The 23756-nt window shown below is 40.9% G+C and overlaps 1 protein-coding gene across 5 annotated transcripts in view; it reads left to right on the top strand.

Moving 5' to 3' along the window:
- Nucleotides 1–23756, top strand: part of LOC117256207 (band 4.1-like protein 1) — a 109009-nt gene that overhangs the window by 55439 nt on the left and 29814 nt on the right. For 3 of the 5 annotated variants that reach the window (XM_033625479.2, XM_033625477.2, XM_033625484.2), the window contains exons 2-9: nucleotides 4301–4439; nucleotides 7277–7444; nucleotides 15133–15237; nucleotides 21526–21568; nucleotides 21786–21861; nucleotides 22209–22427; nucleotides 22798–22885; nucleotides 22997–23149. In XM_033625479.2, the coding sequence (XP_033481370.2) occupies nucleotides 4401–4439; nucleotides 7277–7444; nucleotides 15133–15237; nucleotides 21526–21568; nucleotides 21786–21861; nucleotides 22209–22427; nucleotides 22798–22885; nucleotides 22997–23149 (891 nt within the window). In that variant the 5' untranslated portion in view covers nucleotides 4301–4400. The remainder of the gene's footprint in view (nucleotides 1–4300; nucleotides 4440–7276; nucleotides 7445–15132; nucleotides 15238–21525; nucleotides 21569–21785; nucleotides 21862–22208; nucleotides 22428–22797; nucleotides 22886–22996; nucleotides 23150–23756) is intronic. The other 2 variants (XM_078174758.1, XM_033625478.2) reach the window with 1 other exon arrangement.

The raw sequence follows: 23756 nt of genomic DNA, 5'->3' as shown, positions 1-23756 counted from the left end.
CAGCTTGACTGAATCGGACTGGGAGGCGAACGCGATAACAGAAGGACATGGCGGCTCTGAGTGTTTGCCTCCTTCGCCATCAGAACACAGTACCCGATGGAATTTTTCCTCTCCAATCAGGGAGTTTACTTGGCAGTCGTATCCATGATTCAGCCAGTGAGGGAAAATTGATTTAGCAACTTGAAGCTCAGCGCCCTGCTGGATCAGACAGCGAGGGTAAAATGAGGCCCTGAGTGGACATACCACCCCACGCTTCACTTTTTTCCCCAAGGAGAGGAATTCATTTCTGTCAAATCTCTGTGATTGTAAGTAATGGGAGGGTTGTGATAGCACAGCAGTGGAGGAGGAGGGGGAGGGGGAGGAGGAGGAGTGAGTGGGGAGGGTTTCACACTCATTTAACCACGTGTAATATGTCAAGACCTTCTCTGGTTGGAAGTCGGAGGGGGGTTGTCTCTTCTCTGATCCAGTGTGAACCGGTTGTGTTCCTGCATCAGTCGTCAGCCACGATCGCCTGTAACCCCTAGCTGCAGTATGTTGATGTGATTTGCTACTCGTGGGGCAGAGAGACCTCCAGGGTCATACAGAGACTGCATTGAATACAAGGTGCCAGAGTATTGTCTGGGGAACTCTATAATACACAGGCATTATTCCTATATGCTGTGCTGAGCAGATCCCACTGAGGATGTTCATTCATTACGTGCCCTGTCTTCCGTTTATAAAAGGTCATGTAGGAACATGTTTCAGGGTCATGAACATCTTTTTCATCTGGTGGGGAGTACACTGAGTGAATAGAAAAAAGATCCACCCTGGGTCACAAACAAATCTATCCACAGGGCACCTAATATTTTGGGGGACGATGTGCAGCTTCTTTTTCTTTTGCTCTTAAATAAGTGGCCAACAATGGACAATATCATCCCCACAGTGGAGTTTAAATTGTCAACTATCAGTATCACTCACACTGAATGGTTTTTATGTCTTCAGAATCACAGAGGCTTCGGTTTTAATTCACCACTTTCCACTGACATTCAGGGAGAAATCCATTGTGGGCGAGGCAGAGAAACCAATTTCTCCTTAATAGATGACAATGCAATACACACAATATGATTTTTATTTTTGTCTCATACACATTAAAGTACCAGGCCCACGTGGGCTTATAAGACATTAAATCTACAGTTGCGGTGCTGAAACAAGGCTTGTCAGAGAATAATATAAATTATTACATAAAACTCCATTGAGAACAAAATACTTCTACAACGTTGGCTTTTCTAAGCTCTGCAAATGAAATCTGGCATGAAAGGGGCTCCAATCCTTCAACACAACTCAAGTCTTTTATTAGTAACAGAATAAATCTGCAGACATTTACATCAATGTATGGAAGAGGATAGTGCTTAAAGGTGCAGTGTGTAGGATTCAGGAGGATCTGTTGGCAGAAATGGAGTATAATATTCATAACTATGTTTTCATTAGTTAGTAATCATATTACACTAAGAATCTCTGTGGTTTCATTAACTTAAAATGAACCCGTCGTATCTACATATGGAGCAGGTCCTCTCTCATTGAGTCTATCATATTGTTTCTACAGTACCCCACAACGGACAAACCAAATGCTGGCTCTAGATAGGACCGTTCTTGTATCTAATTACCTGAAGGTGTAGTTTCTTTAGACATGGGATTAGGAAGGGGAACTTTTGTTGGTTGCAATTTGTAACCTCACCACTAGATGATACTAAATCTACCTACTAAATCCTATACACTGCACCTTAAAATCATCATATAGTATGCAGCAAAAGTACACAACATATCCTTATACAATGGGTCATGTGATGTCTAACAAATTAGTGCCCACGAATGATGTCATGTACTTTATGTTATGTTACGTAAGTTAGGTACAGGCAAGTTAAGTTACTTTGGTTAGGTCTGGGAAAAGAAACATGGTGACAACATACCTTAAAATAACTGAATATTCATTTGGTCTCACTTTGTTCCGAACACCGGTCTCCTTGGGGAAAGTCGTGTGTTGGAAAGTCTTGTGTTTTGTGATCTGTGCACCATCTTCCTACGTACACGGACTTCTTCTGTCTTTACTCCTGTTAGTGCATTGGTCACGTGTGCAGCTTTCCCAATTACGTTGGTTATACAAGAATTTCTGGATCATGATTAAGTGGGATATATACGAATTGTGGTGCACTACTTTTCATCGGTATGTGTATAAACAGTACATTGGAACAGGGTCTACAATGTTATTGCTGTTGTCAGTAAACATATAATATGTTCATTAGTGCACTTAAGAGGTGCCGTTAGATGGACTTTGGACAGAAACAAGCTAGCTGTCTCCACCCGTTTCTATTCTTTGTGTTAAGCTAAGCTAACCATCTCCTGACTGTAGTGTCATATTTACCGGACAGATATGAGAGATGTATCAATCTTCTTATCTAACTCTCAGCAAATAAAGCAAATAAACATATGAAAAATATATATGTATAAAAATGTCCATAAAATGGAAAACTATTGCAAACATAATGTATTGCAACATATTCTTAAACAACAGCCAGTATGATAGCTAATGAATTAGCGTCCCATCAATGGCGTTGTCACGTTATGGACATAACATAAAGTTACATACTTAAAGCTATAGTGCGCAACTTCTGTCGCCCCCCCAGTGGATAATGCGTTATTACAACAAATAAGCCAGCACTTCCATGTACACAGAGTACACTAAAAATGATATATATTGAAAAATACCGCGAGATGTTAGAGGAGCCGATCGGCTTAATCAGCATTGTGTCATCTCCTCTAGTAGTGGCTTGGGTGAAACGGACATTTAGGGACATGTAGAAGTTACGCACTATAGCTTTAACATAACATAGATTAAGTTTAGGAAAAATAATGGTGATGACGCACCTTTAAATAACTAAATCAAACACTGGTCTCCTCGGGGAAAATCCTGTGTTTGTTTGACCCATCCACCAACCTATCTCCTTACATGGACTTCTGCTTATTTGTACTTCTATCTTTTTTACTCTTGTCAGATCATCGGTTGTGTGATCGCAGCCTTCCTCATTATGTGAGTTATACATGAATTGCTGGCTCATGATTACATGGGTTATATGAATTGTGGTATGTTACTTTTCGTAGGTGTACTGTACATATGAACAGTGCATGAGAACAGCCTGTGTATGGTGAATATGTCACTGTTACCTGGTATGAAAGTAAATGATCATTTGTTGATGAGAAAAAAAAAAGTGAAGATTTCTCCTCACTAGTCTAGTCTATGTGAAAAGTCTCAAATAATTTCCTCCGTATCCTCAAGATCGTTGTTGTTAGCCCCCCTCTGTTTAGACGTGCTTACAGTACACACCTCATCAAACTGACAATGCAGCGGCTCTCTATTTTCACTTCAGCTGTTGTTATTGTTCAGTCCACCCACACCTGTAACCTTCAACTGAAGGCAACAAATTCCAGCTCATTTCGAGGAGAATGTAGAAATTGACAAAGTGAAGTAGAAGTTGATGAGTTAAGCTGTGAGGAAATGGCTGCATAGAAAGGGAAAAACAACACTTGAAAAATAATGAAACAAAAGCACATAACTCAAATGCCTGCGCTACACTGTAACATTATATTTAATGTCTTTGTGTTGATACAGCCCAAACATTTCTTTTATTAGACAAATCAAAGACAACACTATGACGTGAGCCTACATACTAAAATACTGAGATATGCATTTTAGGCACTTAATAGTTCATTGCACCGTGGAGCGATACAGACTGGAGCATTACAAGCATTCATACACACTCAGGGATGAGTGATAGCACTCTTATCAGTTTCTTGGTTTAGCACCTTTATGACTGAAGGAATTCACTGTTGATAGCTATGAGTACTGACGGTAGCGCTCATGGCCTAATTCACTAATTCATTTCTTTTTCTAATTGTCATCTCGGTGCAGGAGCTTGTCTTGCTTAAATAGATGATCATTATCTGGCTCAGTGAGGGATTTTATAATTAAAGTAAATGTCCTTGACGGCAAGGTGAATTATGTCTGTGGAAATTGTGTTGTATCAAGCTACAGCTTTCAGAATTTGTAATGAAGTTGTAGTCCTGGCGCCAGCGCTATTATTATTTTGGGGTGAATGCATTTGTGTTCGGAATTTTTTCACAGTCTGCAGCTGCAGCTCCTTCTGTCATCTCAGCTCTTTTGATGCTGAAAGAAAGCATGCATTAACGCTTTTGACATTTTGAAGAGAGGCTCGACTCAGTTGGGACACTATTTGAAAATATTTGCTGTGTTCTTGTCTCTCCTCAGGTTGGTGTGACTTTGCTGAAGCGAGAGAGGCAAGCCCTGAGTCGAAAGGGGAAGAGTGCAAGATAGGAGTCCTCCCAGACAGCAAGGGGCAGCAGCGGGCATGCAGGACTCAGCCTCGGACAGCAAGATGGCTAAACAGGTCAGCATTGCCCTGATTGCACTAATGGCTTACTGTTAAAGCCACAGACTTCCCAGTGGTTTTGTGAAGTAAAAATACAGGAAACAGCAGCTTTTAGTTTATAAGCTAAGAGCTGTAATGGGTTTCTAAAGTTTCATCAGCTATCCGTAAACCCATTATGAGGTTTGTATATAACATTTGTCCTCTAAGGTTTTAGTAATTGGAAGCTAGCTTCAAACTAGTGATTTACCAAACCAGGTTGCACCACTAATACTCAAGAAATATTTTAAATCATGGATGTATAAAGGGAGCTTGATACAGCATTGAAGGCAGGGACCTGTTCATTCGTATAAAAATTGCTCAATGGTGCATGAAGCCAAAAGAGTTTAACTGCTGCTTATAAAATTATCCTTATGATCGGCACTGCTTCTGCACCATGTGGCTCATAGAGCAGGTTCACTAGAGACTTCAGGTGCACTAGAGATTTCTGCTTTTGATGTAAAGCACTTTGAATTGCCTTGTTGCCAAATTAGCTATATAAATAACTTGCTTTGCTTTGCCTTCCACCGGCTGAGCTGGCTACTTCTGGTTCAGCGCTCGGCTAATTTAAATCGGGATATAATGATTCAATAATGTGACTTTACTAGACTTTCCAAATGTTATTGGACCGAATGGTTCAAATTCTGATGAAACAAGTCATTTTGCGGGGGCAGACAACTCTTCAGAGATGTAGGTCTATGGGAAAAAGTATTTTTGGGCCACAGGACATCACATGATGGTGTAATCATGTTGTTAATTTTGTTTAATGTAATTTAAAATCTTCCCATCTTACATCATTACCAAACAGCATTTGATCAAGTTTCAGGTCAGATATGTTGACCATATTCTGTATTACTCTTAAAAGGTCTAAAAGGTACAAGTTAACGTTAGTTTTGTCAGATGGTCCAGTAAACCAGTAGCAGTAATAACTAATGTCTTTGTGAGAGCTGTGTTTGTGCATGTGGTGCAACCCATTTTAATTGGAAAATAATCTTGAAACGGGCTTAAAACTAAGCTAAATTTGAACCTGCAATGAGCTGATGCAACCACCTCCCAAGCCTGTGTTTTACTGAGCTGAGAGAATCATTACACGGCAGAAAAAATAGGGTTCATTTGTTTCTATTGCCTCCTTTACAACAGGCCTTTGGGTCTTGTAGATAATGAAGATGACAGTGATTATGTTTTATCTGGATTCATTAACTCACTAGTATTTCTTCTTATTGCAACAGTTGCCTGGTTTAAAGGGGATCAAGACTTTATTCCAAAGAGTGTGAAGAGTCAAGAGTCTCTATACAGTAGCCTGTTCAAGGCGAGGGAGGGTATCACACTAGATGCCAATGTTGTTGTGTTACATGTCACTCCTCTTTTGCTTCCGGAACGCCGGCATGCTACATAAAATCGCACACTTCGTTGTTTGGTTTAGTGTAAAAAGCAAAACTTGAGACTTGATACCTAAGGTATTGACTGAATTAACCCAGTACAAAGTAGTATCAAAACACTAGTTAAACAATACCTGCTTTCCATCCTTTTTGTACCCACATCGGTGGCGTAAGGTAGTTGCAGCGAGCCCCAGTGCACGCTACTGTGACGCCTAGTGCATGGTATTTACTAGTTATAAAGCATCTACACACACCACTGGCAAATGAAAAAAATGCCAAAGGAATCTTATTTACGGAGCTTTGCTACTTTTTCCTCCTGTTAGATTCTCCCTTGTCCTTTCTTACTGCCACCTTTATGTTCAGATCGTATCGTTTTGTCACATAATGAAATAGAGACTTTGGGCAGCAGCAAATCGCATGTTACCCAACAATCATCATTGCATACCTGCATATGACAAAAATATCAAAGAAATGATTCATTTAACTGAATAGTCTTTATTTATATATAATTCATTTTGCTAGTATTTTACAAAGAAAAGAAAAGAAAATCATGACAGAGAAGGGTTTGCATTTTTAAGGGCGTATAGCCTATAGTAATTGGCACCATTTTTAATTTTATGTGAGTTCTCCTTTAACCACAGGTGTAGTTCCTAGGAGGAAATCTGAGTCATTCTCAAGTGCCCCCCCACCCAACGGGCCCTAGCGCAACCTCACTGCCTGCCCTGTCTATATTTAGACTACTGACCCAGATCTAAAGGACATTTTGTATGGTTTTGCTCGGAGCCAATCACCACAGGTGTTCTTCAATTTAATTTGATGTGCGATTGGCTCACAGTTTAGCGTGACAAAATGCCACTAAAATGCTTGAAAGTATAGTGGCAATTTACGCAACAGAACGCTTCCATTCACATGATGGGTATCAAATGAAGTACTCCATTGGCATTGGTATTACTTTAAGGGTACTGGCACTGGTACTGGTATAATAATTTTTTAAATGATAAGCACCCCTAATGGTTGATCACCTTTGTGGCAGTATGGGGAATCTCTAAAAAAATGATATACAGGGATATCATCACTAGTGACTGCTGTGATACTGATTTCTGTTTGTTCTGTACTCTAATTAGTCTATTAACTGGGAGTCGATGCAGTATCCAGTAGATCTACATTATACTGTAGGTTTTTCAGTATTTGAATTGGCAGACTTGTTGCATACAGTGCCTAAGTCCAATATCTATTAAAGTCACAATGCTGACTCTACACCATTGACTTTCTCTTAAGCCTCTACAGTATAATCAAAGAACTTAATCTTAAGGCACTGTCTTGATACTGATTCAGTTCTTCCAAGTATTTTAACTGTTTCAAATATCCACTCAGGTATCAGACAGATGAAATGTATAACTATGTCATTTGACCTTCCTTTTTTTATACATTTATGTCAAGGAACAGAACTCCAAGCATCTGGATGAACACAGAGAAACAGATGACATGTCCGAGAAGACGTCCCCAAACAAGAACCTCAAATCTCCCCAGAAAGGCTCCAAACGACTTAAAACGGCCCCCTTCAAAGTGACCCTGCTGGACTCTGCTGAGTTCGAGGGAGAAATTGAGGTATGAAAAACTATTTGTGGTAACATGTTTTTTAGAATTAGCCTTAACATGCTTTAAGCAAACCCTTGAGAAGCAACATACTTTTTTCCCCTTTGTAGTCATTGTCCTCTGTAGGCAGTTGTGTGTGTGTTGTATAGTTCTGCACCAAGTGGATAAAACAGCCAAAGAGAATAAAAGGGAGGGTGCCACGCTGAGAGCTCACCAGGGGGGCGAAGCCAAAGCAATGTTACACATTTCTGTAATACACACAGAAGCACAGAAATAGTGCAGCATGAAAGTCTTCATTCTACAGTAGATATGTATTGTCATTACTCTAGCAGTGTGAAAAAGGACATTTCTCGCTTGCTTAGAAAGGAAAGTGAAGGCATGCATAAAAAAGGAGAGAAGAGATAGATGTAAGTGCACTGCCTTAGATGAATGCACGGAGGAAAGCTCTGAGATTTTGGAGCTTTTATGACTAGCAGCAGCACTCACTTCTGGCAGGATAGGTCTATCTTTCCTCCTAAAATATCTTTTTCAGGATGGTGGTGGAAGAAAATCATCCAATTACTTGACTGTGGAGATGACTCTGCAGCATTATTTTAAGCTGTTTCTTTTTTTGGGCTCAATGTTCGATTCCACTCACTGAGACTCTCTCTAGACACCCAAATCTAAGACATGATGTGTCTGTCTGGCACTGCTGCCTCTGTACCCAAGATGACAGAGTTAAATCAGGCCAATTGGTGGCAGCCAGCCTGTGTCACAGCCAAGTAAGGAAGACGATGATGTGCTGTACGTGTTCATGGGTAGTGCTGGGTGTCAGTATTAGGTGTGACCACATTTTTTTCTGAGTATCACTGGAAATGTGTCTGTAGCATCGATTGTCAGTGTTGGCAGCTACATGTAAACAAAGCTTGGTAAGGAATACTTCGGCTTTCTTGAAGTCTTGCAATGACTTCCTGGAGTTTTGTTATCAACATGAGGTTTCCCAGGCAACCAGTGAAGATTCCAGGAAGTCATTGCTCCTAGCCAAGAGATTTTCGGCACACAACCCCACCATAAAACCACAATTTATCGTGGTTTTATGGTTTTAAGTGAATTTCCCAAAATGTTGAACACTTTTGAGAGCAGCACTGAATGCTTGCTCAGATTCTTAGGCTTGTTTTTCTGTAGACCGAATCACTGTGATGTTACACTAACAGCAGCAATCACTTCCAGGTTGATAACTAGCAACTGATTTCAACTGCAATGACATTAAAGATTTCTTTTGTCATTTTCAGCCGTAACTGTAACATTTAATAAAGATATATGGTTAAACACAGTGGTCCAGCCTACAGTATCTGACGTTTCTGTTGTGCTTATTTTGGGTACTGTATTAGCATCTTTGATAAACCAAATTTACTAGCACGGAAGCTGAGCAATGTACTGCTGTGGACAGGGGCTGCAGCAAAATGTATTTTAGCCACCTTGAAAATCAACATTGGTTCAAGTGTACACTATATTTGGAATATTTTCTCTGCCTTACCTTACACTCTTTCCAATTAACGCAGTGGTAGACCAGCAACTCATTTATTCTGGGAAGTAAAATTACTGTTTTTGTCAGTGGGGTCTGGTGGCTTCGAGATAACAGCTTCAGTTCCTCTCAAAAAAGCTAGGTTAAATGTGAAAATATAGTGTACACTTAAATTGAGTTTTTTAGGTTGGCCTTTTTTTGGTGGCTAAAAACTTTCACGTAGGTGATGTGATACTGTGATTCAGCTTATTCTTTGCTCAGACTGTTCTAGATGTAGGCTATATCAGGAAATTATAAAAACAGTCTCAACACAAGATCCATTTGATATCTGTTCTGGAGCTTTGAAGTGTACCACACAATCTCCTCAGCAGTTGAAGTAGCCCACTTCATCATGTCATTGAATTGCAAATGTTCAACTTTGAATTTTTCTGAGCACTTCAAGGACTTCTAGTCTAGTCTACATGTGTAAGATATATATAAATATGGAATATGTATCTGTATGTTCCCCTCACTAAGTTACCAAAAATGTATTGTCCTGGTATCAGTAGTGATTTGGTATTGGCACTAAAATCTTCATTAGAAACTGAGGGTCACAGGATGTCCCTTTTGTCCAATAAAAGCCCTAAGCACAGGCAGCTAACAGGGTGATAGGAAATCTATAGTTATTACATGGTTGCAAGCCAGGTGCAGCCAAGGAGAAAATAGAAGAACAATGTTATTATGAGCCACCCCTTAGGATACTTATGCACAAGTACATGAAACTTTGTGTGTGTGTGTGTGTTGTGGTGTTGGGGGTAGGGCGCCTTTTATGTGCGAGTGTGTGTGGTAAGACTATCAGGAATGCTATGCTTGCACCAACCGCTCTCTCAGCATTGTGAAAACATTCAGAAATACCTTTGGGCCTTTTCTGCACCACAACAATAGTTAGCATTATGGTTATGAAAGCTTTTGTATCTTAAGTGCTCTTCCTAAATATTCGTCCGCCCTCGCAGCACTGCCAGTCATTGCCAGAGAAGGGATGCACAAAGCAGCCTCTTGTCAGCCCATGTTCTTTAAAATTCTAGTTTGGGGAGAGCCTCAGACCTCCAGGTCATTGGCAGGCTTGCTCTCACTTCCTGGCTTTAACTGCTGGGGGTGGCACTTTATGCCTGCCACATCTGAACCTCCCTCGTGCTTCCAGGAGTTGGTAATAACAGTGTTGCAAGAAGGCAGGCCACACTTTGGGAAAGCTCTTCCTGGAGGAGGTGCCGCATTCATGGGTTAATTAAGTCTCTTGTCATGGATGCATGGCTGAGCCTCCCTTTGCTCCTCTGGCAGGCGAGGAGGCACCACGCCCATACCCATTTCTGTCACCCCGTTTCCTCCTCTGCTCACTGGGGTGTAAACTGCCTGACTATGCATGGTCAAGCCTGGTTGGGCCGATATGTAGAACAGGGCGATTTTGGTTGGAATTGAGTGTTTCATGCTGGTAAGTTGTCTTTTTACGTTGCCAAAATTGTCTTGGGTGTCCATTCAGGTGGCAACGCTGAGATCATTATTGTGCAGTTTAATATTTAATGGCTCCAGAGCAGAGAGCAAATAGACCGGATCACCTCAGTCATGGATTATTAAGACTCCGCAGGCTGATTTGTTTATTTAATTTTGCAGGCTGTTGCTGATGTCATACAGCATACTGTTGCTTTACAATGAAATTGCTGCTGTTAAGGAACTATACTTTCTGACACAATGAGAGCCTACACACACTTTGAAAGTATTTCTCCACCATGTGTTCACCTATAATAAGGCAAAGGTGAAACACTTTTTCAAGTTCTAGCCTTGAGATATTAAGAAACTAGACAGCAGAGGGATAATACTGCATCTGTTTCCCTGGCAACTGCTTGCTCCGTCTCCCTGTCACCTCACAAGTAGGCTCCAGGGGAGGAGGCACCATATGTGTGTGAGAGTGTAATACTATGTATGTGTGGTGCAGTGTTAGACCTAAACATTATAATTCTTTCTTGTTCTAGATTTAACAGTGGCATATGAGCCCATGCAAGAATTGCTGATGTTAAGTCAAAATTTCATTTGTCCTAACAACCTGAATGAAAATTTTCGATAAGAGCATTCTTATGCTTGAAGCAAGCATATTTGGCTACCAGTGCAGTGAATATCCTTTACTTAATTCAGTTATAAACCAATCAATACTTAGTACCAGGAGATTCAATTACTTAAAATCAGATTATTCCTGTTTGGAGATATCAAAACTCCATACCGGTAAGACCATTTAGAGTTTGGCAAATCAGGTTTTGAACCTATGACCTTCAAGTTGGGAGATGTGTGCCAACCACTGAACCACTATGACAATGATGTCTGCAGTATTTTGCATTCTATAACTGAATGGGATTTAAACCCTCTGATGCACTATTGTTATTAACGGAATGTGATGGGCACTTCTTAATTACTGAAATATGGCAATGTCAATGAGTGGGTCCACCAATTTAGTCCAATCTAAAATTTCTCATGCACTATTGGATGGTCATGGTCACCAGATGATAAATCTTAATGACTTAGGTGATCCCCTGGATTTTCCTTGAAGTTTGGTTTTGAGTGAAATGTTAACCAACTGTAGAGTAGTTGCTCAAAGTTTGGCTTGCAGGCTAGTGCTGGCCCTCAGAAACATTTCGTGTGGACCCTGAACATGACATGAAATGTATGCTTTATATCTCAAAAATCCACTGTCCATTTCATTGCTTTCACTTTAAAAACCTTACATTTATTAAGCCACTCGGCAACTGCGCCCCCCTTATAAGTGTCTGTCAGGTTAGGATTGACAACTTATAGAAAGCTACTGGTCCCTAGTAACTAGTGGCGCTTTGTGAGCAGAGGCGGCCTTTGGCATCAGGGGGCCCGTTTCAATACTTAATATGGGGCCCTACCACGTAAAACATAAACATAATTATGTTTGCCAGCTACGCGTCCTGCGTCTGTGACGCATTATAAGCTGAAAGAACGCAGTAAAGTCATCCATGCGTCCCAAGGATGCACATATTTTCCCATGTAAAACGATACATTGTGACCAAGTGTTAAAATCATAACCAAGGCAAGAAACCGGAACTCAGCAGAAAAGGCGAGGATTCAGGTTGGTTTGCAACAAATAAGGATATGGATACTTTATTGTCCCTTACAATCCCCTCAAATTAAATTAACAACAAAAATAATGAGTGCTCCGCAGTATTGTTGTCCAGTTGTGGTCAGAGCACTCTCTCGGTCAGAGAAACGGAAATAAAAGAGAAACAACTTTCTACAGATTTGTTTTCAAAATTCAGCCAAAAAATCAAAAAATCAAAATTCTCAACTTAAATTGACAACAAAAATAATGAGTGCTCCGCATCATTTCAGCACCATGGACAGCTCACTGCCTGCATGAAAAGACAGAGACAGACGGAGGAAAAAAAGAAGGTTTCGTTCTGCAAGGTGATAGACTATTGCAATTATCCTTTTCATGACGTCGTTCCAGTGTTTTTTCTCCAGCATTTGTATTTCTTGGTATGTTTTGTCAATGGCACTGTGTGTTCTTACGCGTGTCTCCAGCTCGCGCCAGCTGTCCATGTTGGAACGTCAGTGAGACTGATTTCGCTTGCCAAATAGGGTACAGCAGAAACAGAAAACTGAATCTGATGATTTTGAATACACTAACCATGACCTGTGTATTTTTTCTCCATTTTTCATCCTTATGAAATATCTGTCATTAGTAAAACGGCGGCGTGTTTGGCTCTGTGGGAAGTTAAAGTCCTCTATCTGAACGGGACCTCTCTGAACAATATCGATCCGTTGGTCACTGGTAATATGCTCTGGCCAACATGCTGGGTCTGTCTCTGTGAATGGCAGTAGGACTTTCTCCCTGGCTGCAGTGCGGGTGGTGGCATCTCCCTCACCTGTCTCAGTTGTGGGACTATCATCATGTGGTGCTTCAAACGATAATGTTTGGTCATCATTATCACCAGCTGTTTCAGTAGAAAGGTCTTTATTTTCACCTTCTCCCGTATTTGTTGTTTGGCTGGCGTGATGTGAGTGGGCGGCAGCCGCTGCTGTAGTCGGTGCAGCTGTTATAGATGCAGGACCAAAGAAAGAGGTCACTTTTGGAAGACTACTCACAGCTTTCCTTTTGATGTCTGCTAGTTTTCGCTTTTCAGCACCACTCTGGTATGTGCGTTTCTTTTTGTAACGTTATGGATGTTAGTTAGCTAGTTAAGTGATGGCGGGCAGTGATTTATTATTGTGTCTTCCTTGCGGCATTTATTTTTTTGTCAGTCAGTTGGGGGCCCCCTGGTGGCTGGGGCCCGTTTCAACTGAAACGGTTGAAACATAGGTAAGGCCGCCTATGTTTGTGAGTGTTGCAGGACTTACATTCTGTCATTAATGCTAGTGCTGTTAGCTCTAGTTAGCAATTTTGGTGGACAACACCAGCAGTTTTCACATTTTTATTAAAATATTTCAACATCTACTGGATAGATTTGGACAAAATTTGATCCCAACAATTTTGGTCCCCAGAGGATGAAAGACTTTGGTGTCCCCCTGACTTTTGTTTATAACCAAATACATGCAAGAGCAGTTACATTCCCATTAGACTTCATTGTACTTTGTGTAGTACCAATAAGCAAATGTTAGCATGCTAACCACAGACTGTATTAATGGACCTAGCTGCCATGACATCATCCATTGGTTTTTGGAATGCCATTTTGAAGCCTTAAGTTCGGCTTATTGGATGTCGCCATCTTGATTTTTTGGAGCCAGAAGTGACCATTAAAACAAGAGGGTAGAGCTGTGGAGAAGTGAACAGTTGTCATGAATGTAGAGGCCAAAACCATTTTCTGTACCAGGCTGTATACATTTTTATTTATGATATTAAGTTTGGCATTTTAACTTAGGGATATACTCTGTTTTGGAGTCAGCCTCAAGTGGTCATTTAGGGAACTGCAGTTATTAACACTTCTGCAATGGCTCAACTTTTTCGCCTCAGAGGTTGCCGTTGATGCTAACACACATCTTAACACCTAAGAGGGTTGAACATACTAAACATTACCTGCTAAACAACAGCATTGTTCCTGTGAGTGTGCTAGCATGCTAACATCAGCTTTTACCTCAACATACAGCCTCAGAGAGCTGTGAGCATCGCTGTTGACACTTGGTCTTGTGAATTAACCATGGATGGTGTTACTTCAGTGGTATCCTAGTCCTTTCTTTCTCATGATGTATCTACATTATTTTGTCGGTTCCCAGCACATCTGCAATAATGACTACAGATGTGCAACATGTGCTATTCTGGTTTATATTTTTGTTATGATCTGACAAGGATGAGGTTAATTGTAAGCCTATGGTGTTGCATTCTGTAACTAAATGGGATGTAAACTATCTGAATCACTATTGTTATTAATGGGATTTGATAGGCCCTAGATAAACCAATCCATAGGCTACTCAAGTCTAATTAAAGGAATATCTCATTTACTTAGTAATTTTTGTATTGTATTACATTTCCCTCAGAGATATTACACTATTTGACATGAAAAATATAATTGGTTAAAACACAATCAGAGTGCCTAAATACTGAATTGGTTCCTACTCCACCTTTCTACTTTGGGACACTTCTTGTATCCAGGCTATATACCAATGATATACTGATCTCTGCCACACAGTTTAAGGCTTTTCAGCACTGTGAGCAGAAAAGTGTATTTGTGCATCCTGATGTTAAATGGTCAGAATCCACCATGAAAACTCTATGTTGAATGTGAAAACATGAACTTGTCACTTGAATGTGAATAGAAATGTTCCTGAAATGCTCACCTTGAACTCTGCCAATAGCAGAGCAAATCTCCGCCTACAGTACAAAGACCAATCTTCCCCAGCAATTCACAGTCCATTTTCACTGTCAAGTGTGTGATGCACACCGACTGTGACACAGCACCAAATGGCTGAGCTGCTTTATTGTGTGCAGAACCAGAGGACAGGGAAGCAATCTTGACAAGCACAGTTGTCTAATGGGGTCTGGTATTGATGAGCTAAGCTTTGCCCAATAAAACTGAGCAATGCCAGTAGTAGACTCTTACGCACAAATGGTATTTCAGAAATACATTATAGGATTTTTTTTTTTTTTTTGCATTCTTCTGCATTGTTGTTGACCTTTTTACCACTTCTGTGTCATGTATGTTTGTCTTTGCAGAAACACTCCAAAGGACAGACCCTGATGGACATGGTGTGTGAGCACCTCAACTTGTTGGAGAAGGACTACTTTGGTCTGACCTTTGCCGACACAGACACCCAGAAGGTCAGTGGATTGTGTACCACGGTAACCTTGCGGGACATTTTAGTTCATGTTGCTCACAGAACAATCTGTATTCCTCTCGCTTGCTGCCTGGGTTGGCTCTCTCAGGGGTGCACTATCCATCATTCAGAGATGAATGGAAAATGGGTCTGGACAACAGACAATTGAAAAATGTATGCAGTTGGAGAAAAAATGAAAAAATGAGTCATCCTCTCTTTGCTCACATGCTCTCTTTTATGAAATTTAGTCATACAAATATTTCCCAGAGCTGCTCTGGAGGCAGAAATAATCTTATTGGTTGAGTTAAACCTCCATTTGCAGAAGCCAAGAGCTGCTGTTTATCAGGATAGTTTGAAGAAGAATTTGGTCATAATGTAAGCAGGTCAGTTTACTAGCTTATCTGTAAGATATGAATATGTAACTTTTCTGCATTAAGATGTCTAAAAATGACTAGACCAATGTTAAATTTTGTGTTGAGACATGTATTTACAATATCCCAAAAGTTTCCAGCAATGTTCAAACCCAGAGAAATCGGTAATTTTAATCAAGATCAATGTCTGTGTCATGTGGTTGCCGTCACCTGTTAGTCATATCCCCTTGTGCGCATGCTTTAAGGATGTGGTCGTCTGCCAAAGCTATCACAAATGGACTTTCCAGTTTTAAGACACATTTTTACAATACACTTTTTAGATCTTGGTCGTTTTTAACTATATGTTTTAACCGGATAAAGGATTTTAGTCATCAGATGTCTGGATCTTAAGTTATCAGAGCAGCAAGCTGAGCAAACGTTAGCGGCAGCTTAGTTCCAGCCCCTGCTGTGACAAACAGCATCAGAGAAACACTTCTTTTTAACATGAAACCAATTTATTCAGTGTTTTAACCAGTATAAATCACAGCATCTGTTTGTTTTCGAGAGGAGGAGACCTCTGCAGGTAATTTGGCTCATAGTGAAAACCTCCTGAACATCTGGATCTTGAACTATAATAAAAAAAGGTGAGCACACCTTAGCTGGCGCTGGGCTAGCAGTCCATCCATGACATGCCAAACAGTGCCAAAGAAACACTGATTTTTACTGTGAAACTGCTCTTTTCAGTGTTTTTACCTGTTTTAATCACCCGGTCTGTTTGTTTTAGAGAGGGGGAGACCTCTGCAGATAATTTGGCACTTGGTAAAAATTTCCTGAGCAATGACCACTGAAGCAATTTTAACCAGGAGCAACTAATTGCAGTGACATTACTGCTCCATCTTGGTATTGTTTTGATTGAAAGACCCCTAGTGGCATAAAATTACACATTGTATGTTAAAGCCTTATCCGACTAGCTGTGGGCAAGTTTTAACTTTAAAGAAAGTCTACTAATGTCGATTAAACAGTGGTCTCTGGGATACTTGCAAATGCTAAAACATAGTGTAACAGAGCACAAGTAGAGGAAAGAAAGCAAACTAACTTGGAAATGTCAGTTACACGACAATAGCTAAATAAAGTTTGCTAACATTAGCCGCTATGAGCTACTGGTCATACCAAACCAAATAAGGCTGTAACAGCAAAACCCTATGATGTGTATTGAATTCAGCAAGGGTGAGTTTTACTGCATATGAATTCAACATTTCATTTGGGATTAATTTGTGTTATTTCTCCTTTCACTTTAACGTCTGTCAGTCTAACTTGCTAATGTAATCAGTACGGCTAAAGTGCATTTTTTTTTCCTGTTTTTAGTGAAAGTGTTGAGTTGGTTTCCGTATTGAAAAGCCCTCACTTGTCAGAAATGCTGTGGTTCTTTGGTTCTGTCCTCTGAGGTTTAATTATCTCTGCTTCTTATAAATGTGTACATACATTAAACTCCAATCAGCTCACAAATCATTTTGACATTTCAAGCAGAAGGTCTGAATGTTTCCCTCTGATCCTTGTTTGCTTTTTTGGGTACACAGACCAGGCGTAATATCATATAATCAAGTAAATAACTATTTCATTCCCCAAATACCTTGTTTCCTGGACGAGCTCCCAGATTGTTAGATTTCCCAATTACGCCCAGGGGATGAGGGGAGTAACAACAAATTAAACCAGGGACAAAGAATCAAGGGAACCAAAGTATAAGCAAAATAAAGGAATTTGTTAACAATAACAAAATGTTTACCATCAAATCCAGTACTATTTAACACACTCCCCCTGGACAAAGTGAAGGTTACTGATCCTGGTACAACACCAGAAAGGTTTCACAACCAAATACACACTGTCCTTAAGCTGCCAACTGGCCCACTGGCCCATTCCAGTCAATGTTATTTCCTGTTTTTAAGTTAACGTTCATTCTCAAACAAAGTATGGTTAATAGGTGGACATAATTAATTACCATGTCAACCAGATTGCCGTTCTAGCATTGATATTATTATGGATAGCGATAGCGGTCTCACCTGCGCATTTGCGCTGCAGGTGTAGCCAGTAAAAAAGATACAGATCCACATTTAATGTAGCCAAAGCACAAGATAAGTTACCTAGTTTACCTGATGTTTGTCGGTTTTGCTGCTCAGATGCCAAGGTGGCATGACGCTGTACCTGCGCAAGCTTGTAGCATGACATATGACCTTCAGCTTCTACTATAGTCATACGTCATCTTCAAGCAACAGCCTTCTTTTTTTAACTTTGAACACAAAAACAATGTGGTTAATCAACATTGTTAGGAAATGACTACAGAAAAAGAAATACCATAAAAATGTCAAAATACACTGGAGCGGAACTTTAAATCATCTCATCACCAATGAGTAAGTGGGCACCGGTGCGCTCAGTCAACCAAAAAGGGGAGGGCGGCACCTGGAGACACAATAGTGAAAAAGTGATGGGTCCTAGCTGTCGGCCTGCATGAGAGCTCTTTGTCAGATGTGAGTTTTGGGTTTTGATTGATGCAAGCCTCCCTTAGGGCGGGTATGTGATTGCACAACAAGCTACAGAGGCACCTCCTGCCTTTTGAAGATAGGAGAGATGACAAGACTAAGTCCATTTTAACATCTGGAGCATATCCTCTGTCACAATCATTAGCTTGTGCATACTTTGTCAGCTCACATGTTGTGACATGACGCGTGTCTGATGGCAGAGGCTTTGGATCGAGCGTGATCTTGGGCCCATACAGACAGGTTAACTGGGGTGTTAGAGAGGTAAACAGGCTTGAAGTTCAAATATTTTCCTCTCCCTGAGTGTAGTTAAGGTTATGGCTTAGATCAATATGACAGGCTCGTCAAAGACAGACTTATCAGAGCGCAGCCTACTGTCTGGGGTCATTGCTGATTGGTAGACCAAACAAACCGGAGAATTGAAATGTCATTTAAGATGCCCTTTCTCTGTCTCAGCTGGGGAAACGAGGATTTAATCTTCGCTCTCTGGGAGAACATTTATTCCGTGTGATTGCTTTATGAGCTAAGGTTGCAAAAGCAAGACTGGAGACTTGAAGAGTCAGTGATTAAAAGTTCTTCCTGCTCTTCTGCAGAGAAAAGCAAAGCAGCAGAGAGTGCCTTACTAATTGAGTGCTCTTTGGCCTCAGCTGATATAAGATAGATTCAGGGGGACGATAAATGCCTGCGGCTCATTAAAGTCTTTAGCAGCCTGATTAAACACTGGAGGAGTATGTGTATTTGTGCCTGTGTACATGAGTGTGTTTGTGTGTACGTGAAGGCACAGCGCAAACTGACAGGTGCTTGCAGTTTGCCCAACATGGCCACAGGATTGCACTGCGCTGTATCAACCCCCACACGCCTGATTCCACTCTGACTGATGCGAGACCAGATGCCAAAAAGACTGTCAGCATTAATAAGCAGTTGCTGCGAGGTATTCGGGTTAGTGAAGATCACCGTCAGCAGTCTGCACCACAGGCAGCACAGAACTATATTGCATGCATCAAACACCTGTTTGTGTGTTTGTGACTGTAAGCCCAAGGATCAAAGTAACAAATTATATTAACTCCTGTTACTGTGTGTCTAAGCAAGCAGATGTTATTTTTTTCCATCTTACACTTTTTCAATGAATCCTTTTTGCTGATTTGTTTCAATAAGAATTTAGCCATGATCACAACAGGACTGGATTGGAATGTTGTAATTGTTGGTTGGTTTGTCCACCACTTAAGTCCAGACTGAAATATCTCAACAACTAGTTAATGGATTGCTGTGGAATTTTATACAGACATTCATGGTCCCCAGAGGATGAAATGCACTGACCTTTGGTGATCCCCAGACTTTTCATCTAGTGCATCTAGTGGTCCACATTTTTATGCCTCCAGCCGTAGCCGAGGGCATTACACTTTCAGGTAGTTCATCCATCCATCCACCCCCCCCCCCCCCCCCCCCCCAACCCATCCATCCATCCATCCATCCATCCATTTATCCGTTTGTCCCATTCTTGTGAGTGTGATATCTCAAGAAGCCCTTGAGGTAATTTCCTCAAATTTGGCACAAACATTCACTTGGACCCAAGGATGAACAGATTAGATTTTGGTGGTCGAAGGTGTGAGGGAAATCTCCTCCTAAAGAAGTGACACACTCGGTGTGAGGAATCAAGTCTCTTTAATACATGCAGCATGTAGAGAAGACGCAAGTGTTCTCTGACAACCTTCAGAATGTTCAGACCTTTATACCAAACCAAAGCTCTGACCCCAGGTTGCACCCATCAGCTGCACTGGCAAAGGACAGTGCTCCCCCTAATAAAAGGTTTAACAAAACAGGAAACTTCCCCCTGAGAACTATAAGGTCATGACCTCAAGATGTGGAGGATTGCCCCCCCCGATAAAGATCTTCTGTGCTGTTGGGTTGAAGGTGTGTGTGAAGCATCTTTAGAATATGTAGCTTCTTTGCAGCAATATCCATATTTGAAGCATGAGTCTGGACAGACACGGATGTAAACTGTAACTGAAACATGACTGGTTCACAGAGGCATTAAACTGAATTTCGCTAAATCTATTTGTTTTTTAGTGTCATATAATATTGAATGAATTGTCACACAAATTGGCATAGGTAGATACCTATGATGCTGATAAATCCAAATGACTGTGATGATTCCCCTTATAGCATCACTAGCAGTTCAAAATGTTGACATTCCCGTTAGCCTCAACTGCATTTGTACTTAGTGCTAATTAGCAAATGTTGCCATGCCAACACACTTAACTGAGATAGTGAACATGGTAAACATTATATCTGTTAATTACCAGTATATTAGCATTTTCACTGTAAGCATGTTGTCATGCTAGCATTAGCATTTAGCTCAAAGTACTGCTGTGCCAAAGTTAGAGGTGCAATCATGTGGTTTTGATATTAGCTTTGGGAAGACTGGCTGTAGAGTTCTCCAAAATTGAAATGAAGCCAAGTTATTTTTCCAGTTAATTTTGATTTTAAGCTCACTCTTTAATTCAGATTTCTTAGCAGCTCTTAATGCAAAAAATATCCTTTTTTTGTATGCAATGTTATCAAAAGTGAAAGATAGTTTTGTGTATTTGCCCAATCATTCCATTCCACCTCAAAATTTAATGGGTTTGTCCTTGGCCCATGATAAACCCTTCCACCAAGTTTCAAAGTAGTTTTCTTTGTAATCCTGCTAACAAACAGACAAGCAAACCAAAAGCATAACCTCTTTGGCGGAGGTAATAAGATGAATATGCAATGGAGAGTCCATAGAAAAACACAAGCCTCCAGAGAGGTAAAACAGATATGATAAGCCTGGCAAAATACAATATTGACTGGGATACTAAAAAGACTGCAACCCCTATTGGGACTTCAATATGTATTAATGTCCTCTCTATAAAAAACAAACAAAAGAAAGCAAACTGAATGTAGATTTTTTAAATCTGTTACAAACTGTACAAACAATTCTAGCAGTGTAGGAGTACGTGAGGGGAGGTATTTCATTAGTCTCTTTATTGCCGTCTGTGTATTGCTGTGCCTCTAAACAGCATGATTTACAGCTTCTGTTACAAGTGAGTGAGTGTGCACTGCACCACTGTTGAGATGCTCCAGCTACCAAATCAGAAATGGTGCCCCCACATGCGAAGCGGTTCACTGCATGATCGGATGTGATGAGATAACATAGGTAACTGGCTGGCAGTGGTTTTTGCAGCACAATGAAGAAACAGATGCTTGAATTAAATCTGCTCTCTGCACGTTTGAACGGCTCAGCAGGGGAGGGCTCAGTTCCTTTATTTAACCATATGGAAAGGCTTTCATTAGGAACGCTGACGGCAATTGGAGCAAAATGTGACACCGGGGTGTGCTTTAGCCATGTTTCCAGTTGTCCCTGTGTGAATTATGCCTTCTGTCTTTCAGAACTGGCTGGATCCCTCCAAGGAGATCAAGAAGCAGATGCGCAGTGAGTGTTTTTTCTAAGTAGATGAGATGATGAATATTTTAAAATTCAATCAGTGAAATCATAAAAATGAGATTTGTTGGCTTATGAAGTGATGCAAAGGTTTGTGGTTATCTTTTGGATACATTTCCATCATTGGTTTGTAATTACAATTATGTACTATTTTTCTTAGACAGACAGGATCGTTAATCTTCCAGCTCTCATTGTAATTTCTCCCCAGACTCTCCATGGCACTTTGCCTTCTCTGTCAAGTTCTACCCTCCAGACCCCTCCCAGCTCACTGAGGATATTACCAGGTAGAATATGTCTTTCCCACACACACTCTTACAATACCAACAGTAGTAACTCCTTTGGCTGTGCTGTCAGAGGATAAATAACTTACACGTCAGTTTGCAGATTTGCTTTTTTTTTTAATTTTTCCTAAAGACAAGTGTTTACATAAAAATATTGTAACAATTTACATGCTGTATTTGCCCTGGTGTCAAAGCAACCCAAATCCTTCTCTCCTCTTCGAGGATTAGACCTGGAATGCTACTAACTGCCATGGATTAACTACGCTGAATACTTGTTGGAGCTTGCCTTGGTTCAGGCTTGTTTGACTGCCAACACCCTCCTCTCCTCCCCTTTTTGTCTCGTCTGACAGATACTACCTGTGTCTGCAGCTGAGGGATGACATGCTGTCAGGCCGACTGCCATGCTCGTTCGTCACTCACGCCCTCCTTGGCTCCTACACTGTTCAGGCCGAGCTGGGGGACTACGACCAGGACGACCACGGCTCAGACTATGTCGCCGACTTCCGCTTCGCCCCAAATCAGACCCGTGAGCTGGAGGAGAGGGTGATGGAGCTCCATCGAAACTACAAGTACTGGACACAGTGTTGTTAAAATCAGACCTTCATCTATCCTCTGATGAGTTTTCTGTTGTGTCGCAACACTCCATCATGCATAGATGGCGTCACATTATAGCACCATCTGTCATTGAGATGTACACAGTGCGAGTCCTGCCAGTGCGAGAACACTTTCTCAGGTCCGGGGTCTTCGCCACTCGATTTGGCAATGCTTTTTGGCATATGCCCAAACATAATGCCTGGGGGGTGGATACCAGGAATTTAGAATTGAAGCTATCAAGCATATTACCAAGATAATTCTGCTCCCACTGTGCGAGATTATGGATTTATTTTTTAAGAAGCCTGTTGACGTTAGTTACAGATATTAACGTTATTCTGCCCACAGGGGGATGACTCCAGCAGAGGCAGAAATTAACTTCTTGGAGAATGCGAAGAAATTGTCCATGTATGGGGTGGACCTCCATCATGCTAAGGTTGGCTGCTTCCAAAGTTATCTTAATTTGCATGAAAGTGGCTTTTCAAGGACGCATTCAGTGTCGCTGTTAAATCATTTCTGCCTCTTTGCTGTACCTTGTTCTCTCTAGGATTCTGAAGGGATTGACATAATGTTGGGTGTCTGTGCCAACGGCCTGCTGATTTACCGTGATCGGCTGAGGATCAACCGCTTTGCATGGCCAAAGATCCTTAAGATCTCCTACAAGAGGAGCAACTTCTACATCAAGATACGACCTGGAGAGGTTTGCAGTACAATTAAGGATCATTAAAGGCGTACTCTGTCAGTTTCACACATAAAAAATTGTTTATTTGCCTTAGGTCATGCTACTTAACAAAAAACAGTTGTGCAATGTCCTCTTAGCTTTGGAAGAGCTTTATCCAGTAAAAAAAAGTAACCCCTTATGATATCATAGTGATGTCACGTGAGATATCTGGGTTCAAATTTATAACAGACAGCCTGCGTTTCAAACTGAGGATGTGGGGTGAGTGGGGAGTGGTACTATTCCTAGGCCCGGTGCAGTGACCTCTTGGAGTCTCTGCTCTTGCCTTATAATGGCAGCTTCAGAAAGTCTTTTTTTTTTTTTTTGGATTAAATAAGTTGAATATAACCTGCTAAATGGTGAGAAGAGGTGCTGATAGGTTGGGTTTTTTTTACGTTTAGACCAGGGGCAAGCAACCTGCAGCTCTGAAGCCTCATGTGGCTCTGTAGCCCCTCTCCAGTGGCTCCCTGAGTCTTTGACAAAAAATTAAATGAAAAGCTATTATTTATTAATATTTTACTTTTAGTTATCATTGTTGTGGGTCTACAGTGACTCTCATACTTACCAGCTCTAAAATCAGTAGCTATAT

This window comes from Epinephelus lanceolatus, chromosome 1 (assembly GCF_041903045.1).
Source record: "Epinephelus lanceolatus isolate andai-2023 chromosome 1, ASM4190304v1, whole genome shotgun sequence".
In the NCBI taxonomy this organism is placed as follows: domain Eukaryota; kingdom Metazoa; phylum Chordata; class Actinopteri; order Perciformes; family Serranidae; genus Epinephelus; species Epinephelus lanceolatus.
Note: the sequence above shows the minus strand (reverse complement) of the source record. Positions and strands in the feature narration are given on the sequence as shown.